Raw genomic sequence first — 21460 nt, 5'->3', positions numbered from 1 at the left:
CTGAGCACCGAAAGCTAGAACTCAAACTTGTGCAACTATTTTCCTGTTTTACTCACCAGCCAGGCCACATTTTCTGCCCATCCCTAATTGCCCAGACGGCAGTTACTGGGGGTCTGGATTCATGTGTAGGCCAGACCAGACAATGAGGGCAGATTTACCTCCCGTAAGGACATAAGAAAACCAGATGAGTTTTGCCAAGTAATCTTCAATGGTTTCATGGTCATTATTAGACTCCCAGTTCTAGGCTTTTACTGAATTCAAATTCCACCATCTGCCATCTCAGGATTCAAACCCAGATCTCCAGGAACATTACATAGGTGTCTTGATTAAAAGTCTTTGCTAATACTACTAGGCCATCATCTCCCACTTGCTGCAAATGTGTTTCTTTGAGACACATTGTAAATCTATGACTTCACATATATCACAGGAGGTACACTCCACTTGGCTCTTCTGACCTGTCAAAAGTGGGTACTGCAGATGCTGGAGATTAGAGTCAAGATTAGAGTGGTGCTTGAAAAGCACAGCAGGTCAGGCAGCATCCGAGGAGCAGGAAAATCGACGTTTTGGGCATAGGTCCTTCATCAGGAATGTCAGGAAGGGCTTATGCCTGAAACGTTAACTCTCCTGCTCCTCGGATGCTGTCTGACCTGCTGTGCTTTTCCAGCGCCACACTTTTTGACTGATGTCCAGCATCTGCAGTCCTCACTTTCTCCTTCTCATCGAAGGAGATGTCCAATTAGTCTAATTCCCCAGGCCTTTCAGCATAGCAGTACCATTTTCACCCCTTCAAATGATTACCCAATTACCTTTTTAAAATTACTATTGAATCTGCTTCGACTGAACCTTTAGAATGTAAATTCCAAATTACCACAGCTCACTGCAACAAAAAGAAAATAACCTCAGCTATGCTTTGTGTGCTGATTATGTTAAATCTGTGTCATCTGGTTACTGATGTGCCTGCTTTTGGAAATATTCCTCTTTTATTTCCTTTGTTTTTTTCCAATTGTTGGCAAGACCAGCATTTGTTATCCATCCCCAACTGCCTTTGAACTGAATGGTTTTCTAGGGCTATTTCAGACAGTAGTTAAGAGCAAACCACATTGCTGAGACTAGACTCGCATGTAAGCCAGACTGGGTAAGGACAGCAGATTTTCTTCTCTCGAGGACATTAGTGAACCTGGAGAGTTTTTAATGAAAATCAAAGATAGTTGTCATGGTCAGCATGACTGAGACTACCTTTACGTTCTGAAGTCTTAAACAGAATATGAATTAGCATTAGCCTGGGCTTCCTACTCACTAGACCACTGACATTTCCCAAGGTCACCTTCTCCCACGCTCCCTCCCCATCCCATTGATTCATTTCAGATTTCGAACATGTCTAACAAATCTCTCTCCTTTCACCTTGTCTGTTTTCAGGAGCATAGTCTCTCTAGTGTTTCCACACAGCTGATGATCCATTGGGATAGAATTTCACATGTAATAGAAACATTGATTATCATCAAAATAAACAGAAATTAAAATTAGCGGTTTTGATTTGTCAGATGATCGGTCAGCCCAATTTAATGTCAAACTGAGTGTCTAACCCTTCGTATCAGTGGAGACAAACATCAGTTATAGAGATTGGTTGTGAGCTATCCTAAGGTAGCACAGTGGCAGTGTCCCTACCTCTGAGCCAAAAGTTTTGTGTACAAGTGTCATTTGCTCCATAACATTTTTGAGCAGGTCAATTAAAACTACCCACTGTAGATAAATAATGGGAGCAGGTTGAGGCAAATTCTGACACTGAAATAGGGCAACCCCAGTTATAAGAACACAAGAACAGTGTGTTTAGAGATACCTCACACACTTGTGCTCTTGCACTCCTCCTGCAGATAAGAAGCAACATCAAAAAGAGGAGAAGCTGAAGATGGGGACAGGACAGATGTACGAGTATATGGAGGCTCTTCCAACAGAGAAACCATCTGAGGTGAGACATAGGACAGAGTTTGTACTAATAGTTTCAAAGAATCTGCTGTTAAATTGTGTTAATGGTCAGTTCATAGTGTACAGAACCTGACTACAGTATTTCTGAAAAGAGTAAACGTTGCCAAAGCTTGTTGTATTGCATGTGTCAGGACAAATGCAAGAATACCAAATTTCAGACCAGCATGGCCATTTGTACTAGAGGAGAAAAAGGCACTGTTTGGCATTGCCCCGGCCAATCAGAGGTCACTTGGCAACCAATCAGCCCCCTATTTTCCTGCAGTACAAATTGTTGTGATTGTTTGAAATTGGGATCTCTAGCCCTTGTCCTGATGAATGAAAGGTGAAAAATCTTCAACAACGTGTCTCTTTTCAGCAACTCTATTGTCAATTTGTTGGTGAATTCTGGGAGTTTAAAACCATAAAATGAGTAAAATGAATCACAAGTCCAACATAAAGAATGTGTTGCAAATATACAGTACTATAGTAGCACAAAAGAAAAGATGGCTAAATTGTTTTTCCTAAACATGACCTTTTTGAACTTTTCAATATACCACCTAAAGGATGATGGACACAGGTTCAGGCAACGTTTGGAAGGAAATTGGATATGTGGTTGATAAGGAGGAATTTTCAGGGTATGCAGAGAAATAAAAATGTTACTTTTGTTAACTCTGACTGACCAGAAACATCTAAACCATTGTCCATAAAAAACATGTTCCTTGGCTAATAGCTTTTATGTTTTAACTTGCAGCTAGAGAAAGGAGGTGGATATGAATACATGGCTAGCTGTGGACAACAGAAACTACAAGTGGAGGGAGAAGGTACAACGTTTCATTATTACATTTGGCTAAAAGGTTGAGGACAAGCCAGGGTCCCTGCACTGCAAACCTGGGGCTGTATTACAAGTTCCTTGTGCACTTGCAGAGAGACACAAATAATGCAGCAGCTATTTTAATCAACCTGTCAAGGCATCTGGAGCAGATGGGATTTGAACCTTGATCTCCTGGCTCAGATATCAGAGCATTGCCACTGCACCACAGGACCTCTACAAATAGTGCTCTGTGATAGAGATAAATGTCCACTCTTTAAGTCACAAGGTAGACTAACCACCTGATGGTGACTCAATGAGGAGGCAATCATTTGTCTTTGAGGATTTGCGATTGATCAAATGCAGTCCCCATTGCTTATCATAGAATCCCTACAGTGTAGAAACAGGCCATTTGGCTCAACAAGTCCACACTGGCCCTCCAAAGAGTATCCCACCTAGTGTGCTTTATATTTCCTCTGATTAATGCAGCTAAGCTAAACATCCCTGAACACTTTGGGCAATTTAGCAAGGCCAATTCATCTAACCTGCACATCTTTGGATTGTGAGAGCAAATCCACGCATTCACGTGGAGAATGTGTAAACTCCATATAGATAGTCGCCCGAGGCTGGAATCGAACCTGGGTCCCTGGCGCTGTACGGCAGCAGTGCTAACCACTGAGCCACTGTGCCACCCCGCCTGCTTACAGCAGGCAAGTCCCCCCAGCGGAGGGCTCTGTAGACATGAGTCAGCCCTCTTTCCCTGGGGATCTGGGGTGGAGGGTGTTGCATGCAGAACCCCTTGTAACTGCAGATTGAGGTGGTTCACAGACTCCCAGCCTATTTATTTTGCAGCTTTGTGGAGTCTGTGGACCATGTGTATGTTGGTTGTGGGTGTTGGCACTCTTCTTTTAGTTACCTAAAGAACAGTTTGCTCTGTTTCTGGTTGCACTTCAGCCCCACGCTCCTGATCTTTGAGCACCGAGTGTTGAGGGGTGTGGGCAGATTGGAGGATCTCCTAGTGGGTCTGCTCCTGGGCCTGGCCAGGCTGGCCATAAATAGGTCCCCAGGCAGCAGGCCATGGAGTGGGTCGTTATGGCCGATTGCCTGCCCCTCTTCCGTGGCTATGTTCAAGCTTGGCTGTCCCTGGAGAAGGAGCATGTAATGTGCTCCTTCCTTAGCTATCTTCGGGGGGGTTTAAACTAATTTGGCAGGGGGATGGGATCCGGACTTGTAGTCCAGCAAGTAGGCTAGCTGTTTGTCAGGATGTCCAAGTGTGTGGGGAGGCTGTGAAGAAGGTAGCACTGACAGGGAATACTTGCGGACACAGAGATGGGTTCAAGTGCGTATACTTCAACGCAAGGAGTATCAGAAATAAGGTCGGTGAACTTAAGGCGTGGATAGGTACCTGGGACTACGATGTTGTGACCATCACGGAAACGTGGATAGAAGACGGACAGGAAAGGTTGTTGGAGGTTCCTGGTTACAGATGTTTCAGTAGGATTAAGGAAGGTGGTAAAAAAGGAGGGGGGGTGGCGTTGCTAATTAGAAATGGTATAACAGCTGCAGAAAGGCAGTTCGAGGGGGATCTGCTTTTAGAGGTAGTATGGGCTGAAGTCAGAAATAGGAAAGGTGCAGTCACCTTGTTGGGTGTTTACTATAGGCCCCCCAATAGCAGCAGAGATGTGGAGAAACAGATTGGGAAACAGATTTTGGAAAGGTGCAGAAGCCAAAGGGTAGTAGTCATGGGTGATTTCAACTTCCCAAATATTGATTGGAAGCTCTTTAGATCAAGTAGATTGGATGGGGCAGTGTTTGCGCAGTGTGTCCAGGAAGCTTTTCTAACACAGTATGTAGATTGTCCGACCAGAGGGGAGGCCATTTTGGATTTGGTACTCGGTAATGAACCGGGACAAGTGGTGGGCTTGTTAGTGGGTGAACATTTTGGTGATGGTGACCACAATTCTGTGACTTTCACCTTGGTTATGGAGAGAGATAGGTCCGTGCAACAGGGTAGGTTTTACAATTGGGGGAAGGGTAATTACGATGCTGTAAGACACAATCTGAGGAGCATAAGTTGGGAGCATAGGCTGTCGGGGAAGGATGTCGTGGAAATGTGGAACTTTTTCAAGGAACAGATACGACGTGTCCTTGATATGTATGTACCGGTCAGGCAGGAAAGAAATGGTCGTGTGAGGGAACCTTGGTTGACGAGGGAGGTTGAATGTCTTGTAAAGAGGAAGAAGGAGGCTTACATAAGGTTGAGGAAACAGGGTTCAGACAGAGCAGTGGAGGGATACAGGATAGCCAGAAGGGACCTGAAGAAAGGGATTAGGAGAGCCAAGAGAGGGCATGAAAAATCTCTGGCGGATAGGATCAAGGATAACCCAAAGGCATTTTATGCGTATGTGAGAAACATGAGAATGACGAGAACGAGGGTAGGTCCAATCAAGGACAGTAGTGGGAGACTGTGTATTGAGTCGGAAGAGATAGGAGAGGTCTTGAATGAGTACTTTTCTTCAGTATTTACGAATGAGAGGAACCGTATTGTTGAAGAGGAGAGTGTGAAACGGACTGGTAAGCTAGAGGAGATACATGTTAGGAAGGAAGATGTGTTGGACATTTTGAACAACTTGAGGATAGACAAGTCCCCCAGGCCTGATGGGATATATCCTAGGATTATGTGGGAAGCAAGAGAGGAAATTGCAGTACCGTTGGCAATGATCTTTTCATCTTCACTGTCAACGGGGATGGTACCAGGGGACTGGAGAGTGGCGAATGTTGTGCCCCTGTTCAAAAAAGGGAATAGGGATAACCCCGGGAATTACAGGCCAGTTAGTCTTACTTCGGTGGTAGGTAAAGTAATGGAAAGGGTACTGAGGGATAGGATTTATGAGTATCTGGAAAGGCACTGCTTGATTAGGGACAGCCAGCACGGATTTGTGAAGGGTAGGTCTTGCCTTACAAGTCTGATTGAATTCTTTGAGGAAGTGACCAAGCATGTGGATGAGGGTAGAGCAGTGGATGTAGTATACATGGATTTTAGTAAGGCATTTGATAAGGTTCCCCATGATAGGCTTATGCGGAAAGTCAGGAGGCATGGGATAGAGGGAAATTTGGCCAATTGGATAGAAAACTGGCTAACCGGTCGAAGTCAGAGAGTGGTGGTAGATGATAAATATTCAGCCTGGAGCCCAGTTACAAGTGGAGTTCCGCAGGGATCAGTTCTGGGTCCTCTGCTGTTCGTAATTTTTATTAATGACTTGGATGAGGGAGTCGAAGGATGGGTCAGTAAATTTGCAGATGATACGAAGATTGGTGGAGTTGTGGATAGTGAGGAGGGCTCTTGTCGGCTGCAAAGGGACTTGGATATGATGCATAGCTGGGCTGAGGAGTGGCAGATGGAGTTCAACCCTGCCAAGTGTGAGGTTGTCCATTTTGGAAAGACAAATAAGAATGCGGAATACAGGGTTAACGGTAGGGTTCTTAGTGAGGTGGAGGAACAGAGGGATCTTGGGGTCAATGTTCATAGGTCTTTGAAAGTTGCCACTCAGGTGGATAGAGCTTGTAAGAAGGCCTATGGTGTATTAGCGTTCATTAGCAGAGGGATTGAATTCAAGAGTCGTGAAGTGATGTTGCAACTGTACAGGACTTTGGTTAGGCCACATTTGGAGTACTGTGTGCAGTTCTGGTCGCCTCACTTTAGGAAAGATGTGGAAGCTTTGGAGAGGGTGCAGAGAAGATTTACCAGGATGTTGCCTGGAATGGAGTATAGGTCGTACGAGGATAGGTTGAGAGTGCTAGGCCTTTTCTCATTGGAACGGCGAAGGATGAGGGGTGACTTGATAGAGGTTTATAAGATGATCAGAGGAATCGATAGAGTAGACAGTCAGAAACTTTTTCCCTGGGTACAACAGAGTGTTACAAGGGGACATAAATTTAAGGTGAAGGGTGGAAGGTATAGGGGAGATGTCAGGGGTGGGTTCTTTACCCAGAGAGTGGTGGGGGCATGGAATGCGCTGCCTGTGGGAGTGGCAGAGTCAGAATCTTTGGTTACCTTTAAGCGGCAATTGGATAGGTACATGGATGGGTGCTTAAGCTAGGACAAATGTTCGGCACAACATCGTGGGCCGAAGGGCCTGTTCTGTGCTGTATTGATCTATGTTCTATGTCCATCAACGCTCTCCATGCCTTTAGGGAGAGGTGGGCACCACAGGGAGTGGAGTGCTTTATTTCCCCCCCCCCCCAACTCTATTTTGATTTAATCCCTACCCTCTCCTTCACTATTTTGCATGTCAGCATTGCCATTATTGGGTTTTGCTTGTTCCTGGTTCCCTGGCCACATGGGTGGTGGAAGTATTGAATGAAGCTTTTTGCACACAATATCTTCACTGACTCGCTGCACTTACACACAAGCAACACAGTTGCTGTGGGGAGAAAGGCGTACTTGTGCGAACACATTTTGCCCATGATCCACAATGTGGTAATGTCACTCCATTATGTAAAGAGAACGTTCCTCTGTTTATCCTCTGCCCGAATGTTACCAGCTCCTGCAGCATATTTTAGTAGTTGGTACACACTGTAACTCCACACCACACAGATGGGTTTTAAGTACATTTAATCAAGCATTAATGGTGCCTTCAGTAATACAGGGAGACACGAAAAGCTGGAGTTGTCCTCCTTTTAACAGGAAAGGTTAAGATGGGATTTAGTACAGATGTTCAAGACATCTTTTTCTATTGGGAGAAGTGGTGGGAAGAGTCAGATTTACAGTACCAGAAGAGAGAAAGGAAGTTTTTTTTCCATGCTTAGTTTGTAGTAATGATCTGAAATATAATGTTTGATTGCGACATGTCTTGCTGCTATGTTGAAAGAGTAAGGGGATTGAATTACCTGATTAGCTCTTGTAAAAAGATGGAGTAGTCATAACTGTTCAAATTGCCAACTTATGCGCAGTATTGTTCTAAGAGCTGCTTTTTAACTCCTGTTTTGTTCTTGAATTCAGTGTATTTTAAACTGTGAACCATTGAGCAATCGCAGCTGTTTCTGTCTCAAATGGATGGTGCGCTTAAGACAATAATAGCAACTTTGACATTAACATTAATGCAAGTGGCGAATGCTTATCAGATTTCAAGCAATATAAGTGTCTGGTTATTTTAAACTTGGTCATTTTAAGTAATGGGAGCTGTATTCTGTGAGCATAGAGTGTTGGAATGTGAACTGTATTAGATGCAGTATACAGAGTGTTTGCAATGGTTGCCAAGAGATCCCATTTTTGAGTTGGGTGAGAAATCTTCAACTCCCGTTGGAATTCCCAGTGCTGCTGATCTCTAACTTTGTTTTGGGATTGCATTAAACATGGGTTGAGGGTCTGAGAGGAATTTCTGAGCTGATTTTAACCTCTTCCCACCCCCTACAACCCCCACCCATCCCCTGCCCGTACTTTATTCTCTAACAGTCAACGTAGTTGACAATATTTCACTGATTCTCACTCACTGATACTCACAGGTCCACCAGGGTCTTTGAAACTTCATCGAGGGCAAGGGGCACACCTGGATATTATGGGTCTTAAACATAAAAAGGTAAGTGCTATAGCATGACCGATGGTAAGCAAGAAGTGATGTTTAATGTTGAGTATTAATTCATTAGAATATAGTTATTAATAACGTAAGTATTCTTTAGGGGAGAAAAGGAAATTTCATGCTTAAAAGTTGACCTTGGCATATGGCATAGCATCAGTGCCTCTGATTTTGGAGGCTTAAACACAGAACAAAAGCAAGCCTTTCTTTTGGTAAATGTGCAGATGACTGTGCAGCAGGACATGAGGCCAGATTGTAAAAAGTTTAAAGTAGTTTGGGATATTATGGAATCTCTTGGTCGCCATGTATTTTAATTGAATGTGTGCCAAAAGATACATAGTAAACAGCTACATAGCTTTAATTTGAAAAAGCTACATAGCTTTAATTTAGTTCAGCACCAAGGCATAAGGAAGCCATTGTGTCCAAGCTTGGAAGATTGAGGTATACACTGATACTTTCTATTGTGTGAAACCTGAAAGGGTTCAGAAAAGATTTGCAAGGATGTTTGCCAGGATTGGAGGGTTTGAGCTATAGGGAAAGGCTGAACAGCTTGGGGCTGCTTTCTTTGGAGCGTTGGAGGCTGAGGGGTGACCTTTCGAGGTTTATAAACTCATGAGGGGCATAGATAGGATATATAGACATTTTTTCCCTGGGGTGGGGGAGTACAGGACTAGAGGGCATAGGTTTAGGGTGAGAGGGGAAAGATTTAAAAAGGACCAATGGGGCAACCTTTTCACGCAGAGGGTAGTGCTTATGGAATGAGCTGCCAGAGGAAGTGATGGAGGCTGGTGCATTTACAACATTTAAAAGGCACATGATGGGCACATGAATAGGAAGGATTTGGAGGGATATGGGCCAAATGCTGGAAAAAGGGACTAGATTAAGTTAGGATATCTGGTTGGCATGGATCAATTGGACCGAAAGGTCTGTTTCCATGCTGTACATCTCGATGACTCTGTGGTGTGGTAATGGGTTAGTTGAAGACTTCATTAACTTTAAGGGGGAGGCAATGACCTAGTGGTATTATTGCTGGACTGTTAATCCAGAGATACAAGTAATGTTCTGGGGACCTAGGTTCAAATCCTGCCATGGCAGATGGTGGAATTTGAATTTAATAAAAATATGTAATTAAGAGTTTCCATGACCATGAAACAATTCTCAGGAAATACCCACCTGGTTCACTCATGGCCTTTAGGGGAGGAACCTGCCATCTTTACCTGGTCTGGCCTACATGTGACTCCAGACCCACAGCAATGTGGTTGATTCTAAACTGCCCTCTGGGCAATAAATGTTGGCTCAGCCAGTGATGCCCTCATCCTGCAAATGCATTTTAAAAAATCCACAGGAGCAACTTTACTGCATCCTAGCATCTAAACGTGAAGCACTGACTATGAGATTAGTTTCACCATCCAGTTATTTAGACTGTGATGTTGGCCTGTGATGGAAATCCTTTGGCCATAAAATATGCCCAAGCTTGGAGTCACCCCAGAGATCATAAGGCCATCCTTTAAATTTACGTTAACTTGTTAATTTGTTCATTCATGGGATGTATTACCCATCCTTCATATTGCCCCTGATAAGGTGGTGGAAACATCAAGAAAGTGGAATTGATGATTATCAAATCTCCTCAATTGGTAGCATGGACTTGATAGGATGAATGGCCTACTTCTGTTCTTCTGTCTTATAGGCGAATGTGAGGACTGCAGATGCTGGAGATTAGAGTGCTGGAAAAGCACAGCAGGTCAGGCAGCATCTGAGGAGCATCTCTTCCTGATGAAGAGCTTTTGCCTGAAACATCAATTCTCCTGCTCTTTGGATGCTGCCTGACCTGCTGTGCTTTTCCAGCACCACACTCTTGACTTCTGTAGATTTATAGTGAGTTCTCTTCTTGAGAGGCTGCAGTCCATGAACTAAAGGCGCTCCCAAAGTACAATTAATTAGGCACTACAAGAATTAAGGGGCATTTATAGCCACCAAGGCAATGAAGAGTCTACTATGGGATGGGGTGAATGTGGAGGGTTTGAGAATTTTGTAAAAGCCAGGTTTAATACTTCCATTGAGAATACAGGTCGTTCTGCTATAATGCGTATTTTGTTAATGTGAATTTGCTCTAATGCGATTGACAAATTGGGGACACTGTTTTGAATTTTTAAAACATGTTGGCAGTAACGTGATCACATCGCCAACACTTTAAGCGCTGTTTCTAAAGCATGATTTTTCTTTAAGTGGGGTTGCGCAAGAATGCAACCATCGCGCTATAGAAGAACTATGTGTGTGACTCTAGACTGAAGTTCTGTTCCTTAAGCAATGAGAGCTAGTATAGTGATGGTGGGCCAAATGGCTTCTTTCTTTGCCCTGATGACTCTAACAACTCTGTAACGTTTTTATTTTCAGGAGAAGGGCCTTCCAGAAGATGAAACTTCAGGCAGTTTTGACACAAAGAAATTATCTGGTAAACACTTCAAAATGTCTAAAAGGAAATCTACTTGTGGAGACAGAGGGCATGGCTGAGGTACTGAATAAGTGCTTGGCATCTGTCTTCACTAAAACGAGGGATGCTGCGATATTTCCAGTAAAGGAGTTTTTAGATTTCATTCCCTACAGTGTGGAAACAGGCCCTTTGGCCCAGCAAATCCACACGGACCCTCTGAAAAGTAACCTACCCAGACCCATTCACCTTAACTAATGACCTAACTCTATGGGCAATTTAGCATGACCAATTCACCTAACCTGTATATCTTTGGACTGTGGGAGGAACCCCATGCAGACACAGGGAGAACGCGCAAACTCCACATAGCCAGTCACCCGAGGCTGGAATCGACCCTGGGTTCCTGGTGCTGTGATGCAGCAGTGCTAACTATTGAACCACTGTGCCGCCCCAGAGTTGATCTGGATATGAAAATTAGAAAAGGACTGAAGCAGAGGTTGACAGTTCTCAATGTGGAGTGGAAGGGTTGTATCCCAGGTTACTGAGGGAAGGGAGGCTCTGGACACAATCTTGCAATCCTCCTTGGATATTTGGATAGTGGCTGAGAATGAAAGGTTGCAAAAGAAACAGTGTAAACCTGGTAACTAAAGACCAGGCTGCCTCACGTCAGTGGTGGGAAAATATCAGGATCTGTGATAAAATTAATTGTCACATGAAAGAGCTAAAAAAACTTTTGAGGATATACATGGACTGATAAAATGACAGCCACAAGCCAGACGTAACTAAACATAGAGCTGGGTGAAGTGGTATGTTTTGAAAGGTCCAATGGGGAATTCAGAAGTAGCATCTTTACCCGGAGAGTTCCTTGTGGAGCTGGCTATAATTGATGTGAATAGTATAGATACATTTAAGGGTAAGCTTGACAGGTTTATGAAGAAAAAAGGAACTGAAGGTTGCAATAATAGATTAAGTGAGGGAAGATAGGAGGAGACTAAAATGGAGCATACACGTCAGCATAGACTGGTGGCTGTGAATAGTCTCTGTTGTATGTCCTATGTATGTAAAATGACAGGCACTATAAAGTAAATGATAGCCAATACAGAGCAATGAAAGACAAATCATATCTGACTAATGTGATTGAGTTGTTTGTCAAATTGACATTGTGCAAATCCACTGTTTTGTGTTGGTTATAGATGGCTCTTCAATTTCTTCATGTTAATCTGGGTTTTCACAGACTAAAAGACAGGTTTAGAATCTTCCCATTTTGGAAAATATTTGATTTATTTAAAGAAACTGACTAATATGCACCCTGTTTAAATAGTGCAGTATAGTCATTGCCACTGATTTTAAACCTGGTTTACTCCCAGCTGAAGAACTGCACAGCCGAAACTTATTTTTCAGCTGTCTTAATAAAACTGCATTAGCCTGCCACTCTATATATATTGCGCCTCACTTTTAGCAGGCGGGAGAAAGCAGGAATCCAATGAGGCTGCCTGACTGTGCTAACTCAGAGAAAGTTTACCATTTGTGATTGCATCAATGAATTATTCTGCAAAGCCTGAAACCTAACCTAACTGCTCCAATTTTGAATGCGTTTTTAAATTTCCTCATGGGATCTGGGCTTGGCTGGCAAGGCCAGTATTTATTGCCCATCTGTAACTGCCCTTGGGAAGGTGGTGGTGAGCTGCTGTCTTGAATAGCTGCAGTCCTTGTGGCATAGGTGCACCCACAGTACTTTTCAGGGGGAATGGGTGCGTCAAGTTATTAATTGTTCCCAGTGTAGAAACAGTACCCTATATTTGGGGAGATCTGGGGAGTGAATCCTAGAGCTTAGGACATCAGGTAAAGCTACCACAAAGTAACAGGCAATGGAGTATTTATTGCTTCTGCACTGATTCTTAGTTTTGGCTTTGATGGAACTCTGTGGAAGACTGCGGTGCACACACTGACCTATCAGGCCCTGGTCACCCATAAAGGACAATCCCATTGGAAGAAGTGAAAAGACCAACCTGGGAGTTCTTGGAAGATAAACTCCGCCAAAGAAGCAGATAGTGCTCCAGATCATATAATCATAGAATCTCTCCAGTGTAGAAGCAGGTCATTCAGTCCTTCGAGTCCACAACGACCCTCTGAAGAGCTTCCCACCTAGACCCACCCCACTAGCCTATTTCTGTAACCCTGCTTTTCCCATGGCTAATCCACCAAACCTGCACATCCCTGGAAACTATGGACAATTTAGCATACTGGCACCATTTAAATTGTGGCACCATTTAGATAGTGGCACCTTAAAACTGCAGGTTGCACAGTTCAGTGGAAAAGCTGTTGAACTAGCTTTGATTATGCACAACTTACTCTTACAAACCTTAAATCCTGTGAAAATTGAGAATGACACTTCAGAAATATAAAAAATAGAAAAGGGAACCATGAAGAAGATCTAAAGCACCATTAATTACATATAAGATATGGCTTTGTGTTCCCTGGCTAGACAAGTAAAAGATGAGCATTCCTCTCATTTTTATTAATTTCTAATCTGCTGAAATAAGTAAACAAAGCACTTCCGAACCTGTTCTTGTGTGTCTATCAGGAGGGGCATTTGCTTATCCACCGGAGCTTTCTGGGACTGACAGATTGCGGCCAATGGAAGGAGCAACATATGTCAACATCCCAGTGAGCCCAGCGTCAAAGAAGCAGCTCCATTATATGGAACTTGAGCTCCAGGAGTCCAGTCCTGCCATTCGAGGTAACTCCGCATGATGTAGCTCAGCACCAACCGTGGCTTCTTTCTGTCAGTGAAGTGTCACTGATATGTAATTCCTTCAGAAAACAGAGCTCAAAGGCATTAATTGGATTTCATAGGAATTAAACATACAGTGATGATGTTACCAAAAATGATGTATAGGTTACGATGTACATCATTAACAATAATTCTGCCAGAACATTACATCACTGCAGTTCACATTACTAGAAGATGCCCATCATTCAGCTTTCAAGATTAATAGGTACATGCCTTGTCAAAATCTGAAGATCCTGTTCTATTAACCATCTTTTGAAACTTTCGTTTGAGTCAGGCTACTTAAGAATTATGTTCCTCCCTTCCCTTGTCCAGTTAGTGGCAATAACCTCAGTAAGAGTCACTCTCCTTTTAGAAACTGTCAATCATAGGAATCATTTGGAGATAGTTACATGGAGCAGAAGCTCTGTACGGGCATGTTACACAGCTGTGCCTGGAGGTGTCATCCTCTGAATCTACAGCCTATCATTTTAATGATTATAAAAATTCCATAGATACCTCGTTCTGAGAAATTGATGATAGTACAGGAGTCTTAAAGAATACAGTTTGTAGTGTTTTCAAAACTCCTTATCGCTGTCTAACCGGATTCATTTTTACAAAGTGAACATTGATATCAGGATCTCACTCAAAAGGTGAAAATAATACAAAGAATTAACTCTATCCTTAGACTCCCATTCCTTCATGACTGCCTTAATCTACTCAAAGCCTTGTGCTTCAGTTGTGGTACAATGTGTAATGCTGTTGGTGTTGAGGTCATGTCATGTTGCGGTAATGTCTCTAACTCTGAACCAGAAGATCTGGGTTCAAGACCCACTTTAACCTTGAGGTGTTTCATTGCATATCAGAATAGGTTAATTAAAATAACCACTCAAGGCTGCTACTAAACATCATAGAGCCATACAGCACAGAAACAGACCCTTCGGTCCTATCAGTCCATGCTGAACATAATCCCCAACTAAACTAGCCTCACCTGCTTGCTCCTGGCTTGTATCCCTCCGAACCTTTCTTATTCATGTATCCATCCAAATGTCTTTTAAACATTGTAATTGTACCTGCACCCACTACTTTCTCACGAAGTTCATTCCACATGCGAATCACCGTCTGTGTAAAGAATTTACCTATCATGTCTTTTTAAAATCTCTCTTCTCTTACCTTAAAAGTATGCCCCCTAGTCTTGAAATCCCCCATCCTCGGGAAAGAACAACTACCGTTAACTCTATCTATACCTCTCATTATCAGATCGCCTCTCAACCTCCTACGCTTCAGTAAGAAATGTCCCTGGCTGTCCAGCCTTTCCTTATAACTCAAATCTTCCATACTTGGCAACATCCTGGTAAATCTATTTCTGAACACTCTTCAGCTTTAATAATATCCTTCCTATAGCTGGATGACCAGAACTGGACACATTATTGCAGAACAGCCCTCACTAATGTCCTGTACAATCTCAACATGACTTCCCAACTCCTATATTCAAAGGACTGAGCAATGAAGGCAAGCATGCCAAGTGTACAGCAAACTTTGTTTTAGTCGGCATTTTAGATAAACTGGCAAAAATTATATACCTCAAATATTGCGATCTACCATGATTCTGAGTATTTATGATGTAATTAAAGTATAACAGTGATGTTTATACACTGTATTATGTTTCTATTACTTACTGTATATTTGTACATTGAGTTTAAGAGGTATGTTGATGTTTTTACACATTTTTTGAGGGATACTGATGTCTCGAAGCAGAGTTTACTATGGTTTTTCGTACCTCTTGACTATTCAGAATATATGATCAACTGGCACACTCCTGGTCCCATAGTGCCAGTTAACAAAAAGATTGCTGTAATTTCATCAGCACTGTCTGTCTAACTATTATGACCTACAGATACGTTTCATGCAATGCATCATGACCTGGACTTGTCAAATCCTACAGCTCTGTACATCTGCTGGGGTATGGTTATTCTCTAATATTACACCGTGCAGTACCTCTTGCAGGGTGGAGCCTGTGTTCAGCTAGGCCTGGAATGAACAGGGTACTTTCTGATTTGGAATGATCAGATTGGATGACTCAGCTGGGCTGTCAGAACAGCATCTTGTTAAATCTGGTGAAATTCAACAGTTTAATGATAATACAGGTGCACAATCCTTTATCTGAAATGCTCGGGACCAGGTGGTTTTCGGAATTCAGAATTTTTCGAATTTCAGAATAAGTGACAGTTTGATGGTGAAATTTTAAAAACTCTTACCAAACAGCAGACGCACTGTGAGTAAAACGGGCCCTGAAACAGAATTGTGTGGGCCACACCCCACACATCACATCTGAGTGACATGCATTGAGCGGGTGTGGAGTTAGGCTAACTGCTTGCATGCCAAACAACCTTGTTAATAAGAAAAGTATTCACGGAAAAACCTTCGGATTTTGGAGCTTTTCGGATTTTGGGATTTCGGATACCTGTAGTAGGTAGTTGTATGGGTATTTACAGTATTAGGTGTATAAGTTACATTGCAAAACCAGATCCATATGTAAGCATTGTGATGAATCCTTCTTTTCATAATTGTTTCTTTCATGCTGAAGCCAGCATTGTGAGAATGGAACATTCAGGGCACACTCAGTTCCAGTAGGATGTTAGATTTGGCTCTTCAAATAGTTACATGCAATTCTGTCTAGAGATAGAGCTGAAGATAATCGTAAGGTTTTCAATAGGCCCCTTAGGAAGTTCAGGGGTCAATGAAGAGAAGTTCAAAAGTCACAGGCAGTGAGATTTTAGAGTAAGTGAGAAAAAAGAATGTAGACTCCAGTGCTGCTTTTAGTTGTACTGCTGGGAAGGCAACTGAACTGCACAGTGTTTCCATAATGGACTCAGTGAGCAATCAAGAGCAATTGGATATTTCTGTGCTCGGGTAGAGCTTCTAGAATAGGCAGCTAAGTATTAGATTCTGGATCAATTAGCTTCAGCTCCTCGATGCTGCCTGAATTGTTGTGCTCTTCCAGCACCATTGATCCAGAATCTGGTTTCCAGCATCTGCAGTCATTGTTTTTACCTAGCTAAGTATTAGAGTTAGGATGCAGAAAAGTAATTTTAGCTGCAAGAGTTCAGAAGAGGCTGTGCCCATTAGTAGTTCAATACAGCTGAGAAGGAGAATTGAAAACTGACAAGCAGTATTTGCTTGTTGCGATTGAGCAGGATTAGAGCTCAAAGGTAGTTCTAGCTTGGTGAAGCTAATTGTCAGTGAAAAGCTGGAGTGGTGAATTAGTACTGGAGCACAATTTCAGAATCCAGGGTAATATAGACACAAGAAAGGCAGGTGATTGACCAGAATAAGAAGTCATTGAGGTGATCCAGGGCAGAGTGGCACGGAGGAGTGAGTTTCATATTCAAATTGACAAAAATGAAGAATTGTGATTCCTTGTGAAGTTCAATGAGATTTGATGATATGCCATGTTGTTAAAATCTGTGGGATCTGTCTTAATCACTTTTTTGTAATCACTAATGGGATAGAGATGTTGCTAGGTGATTCAACAATTATTGCCCATACCTACTTGACTTTGAGAAGGTGGTATGAGTTGCCTTCTTGAACTGCTGCAGATACACCCAAAGTCCCATTAGGGAGGGAGTTCCAGGCTCTTGCCCCAGTAACACTGAAGGAACGGTGATATGTTTCCAAGTCAGGATGTGGGTCAGTTGAAGGGGAACTTACAGGTGGTGGTGTTCCCATGTATCTGCTGCCCTTGTCCTTCTCGATGCAATTGGTTATGGGCTTTGAAGGTGCAGCGTAAGGAATTTGGCTATCTGAAGTGGACTGGATGGTGTTCAATCATGGTCCATTACCCATGATTATCACGAGTAAATTCTGGTTGTAAAGATATACATGATTATATTCCTGTTCCAACTTATATAGTAACGTTTATTGTTGCTTGTTTAAATCATGGAATCTTGTGAATTTATCCTTTACTAAGACTTGCCTACTTTAAACAAAAAGGTCACAAACAGAAATTGCTGGGTAAACTCTGCAGGTCTGTGGAGAGAAAATAGAGTTAGCGTTTTGGGTCTGCTGACTGTTCATAATTCTAGCATCCACAGTTCTTTATTTTTTATGTGTAAAGGAAAGGATACTGGTTTTAGCTAGATTGTAACATAAAATTAGCAGTTTTGGTGAGGATTATAACAGCATAGACTGAGAAGGGTCACATTCACCTCTTACATTCCATTAAATACCTGGACTATGTAACTTGCCCTTCTCAGTTTCCACCCAATATATTTTACCTCCTGAAGGAGAATTCTGCGAAGCTTCAATTACATAATATTGGCAGTGCAGCAATAATGCATTTTACCATGTTTATGGCGTACACCAGGAGTGGCAACCTTTTTGCACAGGAGATAGGGGTACATTTCAATTTTTCTGTTTCTCATGAGAGGGTGTGGGGGTTTGGTGGGAGGAGAGGCTGTTAAGTAACATTCCCTCTAATATCTTTTTCCACTGTGAGAACCTTGGGTTCTATGGATGATTCCAGAAGCTGGAGCCAGTGTGTTGGCACAGACAGATCAGAGAACACAGAACATTCCAGGCAACATTGCTGGTGTGCAAATTTCAGAAATATAAGTTGCCACAACAGCAAGCATAAAGTTTGTCCAAAAGAATTGAAAACAATAAATTGATTTAGTTTTACTTTTATTCATCATGGGATGTGGATATCTCTGTCTAGGCAGCATTTATTGCCCATCCCTAATCCGAGAGGGGAGTTAACAGTTAACAGCATTGCTGTGGGCCTGGAGTCACATACAGGCCAGACCAGGGAAGGATGGCATTAGTGAACCAGATGGATTTTTCCCCAACAATCGACAAGGGATTCATGGTCATCATTAGACCTTTAATTCAGATTCTTATTGAATACAAACCCCTCCATCTGAGAATTAGCTGAGTTTCTGGATTAATTATCTAGCGATAATACCAGTTGGCCAATGTCCCATGCTGTGAGCAATTAATATAAATTACCATTAAAAAGTGCCAAGCAGAAAAAACGATTTTTGCTTTTTTGGTTCTTAGGCAATCTTCCCACTTGTTTCCTTAAATTGTTGAATATATTGAATTTTCCTTAAATTACCCTCACTGGGTTAGGCTTCCCCAAATGAACTCCTTTTTCTAATGAAAGTAAAATACTGCAGAACGTTCTAACAAAGAGTTGTATCAGACTCTGAACGTTAACTCTGCTTCTCTTTCTGTTGCCAGACCTGCTGAGTTTCTCCATTACTTCATGTTCTTGTACAGTAAGAGGGTAGGGGAATGGGTCTGGGTGGGTTACACTTTGGAGGGTCGGTGTAGACTTATTGGGTCGAATGGCCTGTTTCTACACTGTAGGGATTCTATGAAACCACCTTTTCCTGTTTTTCCTAGCAGGCTGATGGAATTCCATGATGGTAAAGGAGTCTTTTTTTCAAATTGGTAACTGATGTTCTCAATGAGTTTTCATGTTGAGCAGGCTAATCCACAAGTTAGCGCCTGTTTTCAGGAGGCCTCAAGAGAAGTTGAATGTTTATAGAGTTCACTTTCTGTTTATATCCATCAGATCATACTTCAAGTGTGAAAATAAAAGACATATTTCCTAATAAAAACTGAAAGAAATGCGGATGCTGTATATCAGAAACAAAAACAAATTGCTGGAAAGGTCTGACAGCATCTGTGGAGAGAAATCAGAGTTAATGTTTCAGGTCCAGTGATCCTTCCTCACAACTGATGGTAGCTAGGAAAATGTAAGTTTATATGCAGAATATAGGGTGGGGGAAGGAGGTAAGGAATAAACGATAGGTTGGGACAGAGTCAAAAGAGAGAGAACAGTTGGACAGACAAAGGAGTGGATAACGATCTGGTGAAGAGGGTGAATAGATGTTGATGGGGACTGTTAGTGACTAATCATGGGCTGACTATATGATAACAAGGCTTGGTGGAAGGGGATTGGGGTAAGGACATAGGAGAGCTCAAGCCCTAATTATTGAACTCAGTATTGAGTCCAGAGGTGAGAAAGTCTATAGCCTTAAAACTTGTCCTTAAACATTTAGACTAAAATGTAATGTTGAAATGTAGAACACATTTGCTGCACACCAGTAAGAGACAGGCAGGGAGGGTAAGGCAATTAAGAACATTTGCCTTAACATCAGTGAATCTGTGCAAATAGGACACCGAGTGATAATATTCACGGCTGTTCCCTTGTGAAATTAATAACAGTGTTTGATTCTGACCTCAAAACTAAACTCGGTATCAATTAACTTCTCTCCTGAATTATTGTCCTTCACTGTTATCTGCCTAGTTAAGAACATGCAGTGCTTCTGTAAATTTTTTGTATAAAGGAAACCTGTTTGTGACAGCACTGCAGAGTAGCCTGTCAGAGCTCTTGAAAAGCTGATATCCTACTCTTCTGTGTTATTAGAACCTAGTTAGCCTGGCTTATAGGTATCAGTGTTATGCTGTAACAGAGATGCTATTGGTAAATAAAGGGGATGACTAAAAAAAAAGTCTGTAAGGTTTTTTAGACTACTAAAGAGTACGATCTTTGGGACAAACCAAGAGAGGCTTACAGGTTGAGTCCACAAGGGATTCCCTGGGCCATCTCAAATCTGAACGTTAACAGTGGGCGACAGGGTCCCCATGTGGAAAATGAGGTACTCTTCTTCCAGCTTCCACTGAGCTTCACTGGAGCACTGCAGGAAGTCTGAGACAGAAATATTGGCCAGGGAGTAGGGTGGTGTGTTAAGGTAACAGGCAACTGGCAGGCAACAAATATTGTCTGTTGCCTTTTCCCTATTTACAAGCAGCCACAATATTGCAAGACTTGGCCAATTTGCATACTTTGTTCCGGAATAACAACATTGTCGGGGGTTCATGAATAACAACATTGTTGGAGATTCACGAATAACAACAGTGTTGGAGGCTCATGAATAACAACAGTGTTGGGGGTTCATGAATAACAACATTGTCGGGGGTTCATGAATAACAACAGTGTTGGGGGTTCATGAATAACAACACTGTTGGGGGTTCATGAATAACAACAGTGTTGGGGGTTCATGAATAACAACAGTGTTGGGGGTTCATGAATAACAACAGTGTTGGGGGTTCATGAATAACAACAGTGTTTGGGGTTCATGAATAACAACACTGTTGGGGGTTCATGAATAACAACAGTGTTGGGGGTTCATGAATAACAACATTGTTGGGGGTTCATGAATAACAACACTGTTGGGGGTTCATGAATAACAACAGTTTTGGGGGTTCATGAATAAAAACATTGTTGGAGGTTCATGAATAACAACAGTGTTGGGGGTTCATGAATAACAACATTGTTGGGGGTTCATGAATAACAACATTGTTGGGAGGTTCATGAATAACAACATTGTTGGGGGTTCATGAATAACAACACTGCTGGGGATTCATGAATAACAACAGAGTTGGGGGGTTCATGAATAACAACATTGTTGGGGGTTCATGAATAACAACAGTGTTGGGGGTTCATGAATAACAACATTGTTGGGGGTTCATGAATAACAACACTGCTGGGGGTTCATGAATAACAACAGTGTTGGGGGTTCATGAATAACAACACTGTTGGGGGTTCATGAATAACAATAGTGTTGGGGGTTCATGAATAACAACACTGTTGGGAGTTCATGAATAACAATAGTGTTGGGGGTTCATGAATAACAACACTGTTGGGGGTTCATGAATAACAACAGTGTTGGGGGTTCATGAATAACAACATTGTTGGAGGTTCATGAATAACAACAGTGTTGGGATTCATGAATAACAACAGTGTTGGGGGTTCATGAATAACAACAGTGTCGGGGGTTCATGAATAACAACAGTGTTGGGGGGTCATGAATAACAACAGTGTTGGGGGGTCATGAATAACAACA

At 42.3% G+C, this 21460-nt stretch overlaps 1 protein-coding gene across 3 annotated transcripts in view; it reads left to right on the top strand.

Moving 5' to 3' along the window:
- The window catches only part of dok7b (docking protein 7b), a 116892-nt gene that overhangs the window by 80752 nt on the left and 14680 nt on the right, over positions 1–21460 (top strand). For all 3 annotated transcript variants that reach the window (XM_043703636.2, XM_087974180.1, XM_043703645.2), the window contains 5 exons: positions 1872–1966; positions 2714–2783; positions 8276–8349; positions 10741–10798; positions 13359–13514. In XM_043703636.2, the coding sequence (XP_043559571.2) occupies positions 1872–1966; positions 2714–2783; positions 8276–8349; positions 10741–10798; positions 13359–13514 (453 nt within the window). The remainder of the gene's footprint in view (positions 1–1871; positions 1967–2713; positions 2784–8275; positions 8350–10740; positions 10799–13358; positions 13515–21460) is intronic.

This window comes from Chiloscyllium plagiosum, unplaced genomic scaffold (assembly GCF_037043375.1).
Source record: "Chiloscyllium plagiosum isolate Xiang-an unplaced genomic scaffold, Cpla_swu_hap1 HiC_scaffold_2, whole genome shotgun sequence".
Taxonomy (NCBI): Eukaryota; Metazoa; Chordata; class Chondrichthyes; order Orectolobiformes; family Hemiscylliidae; genus Chiloscyllium; species Chiloscyllium plagiosum.
This window is presented reverse-complemented; position numbering and strand designations above follow the sequence as displayed.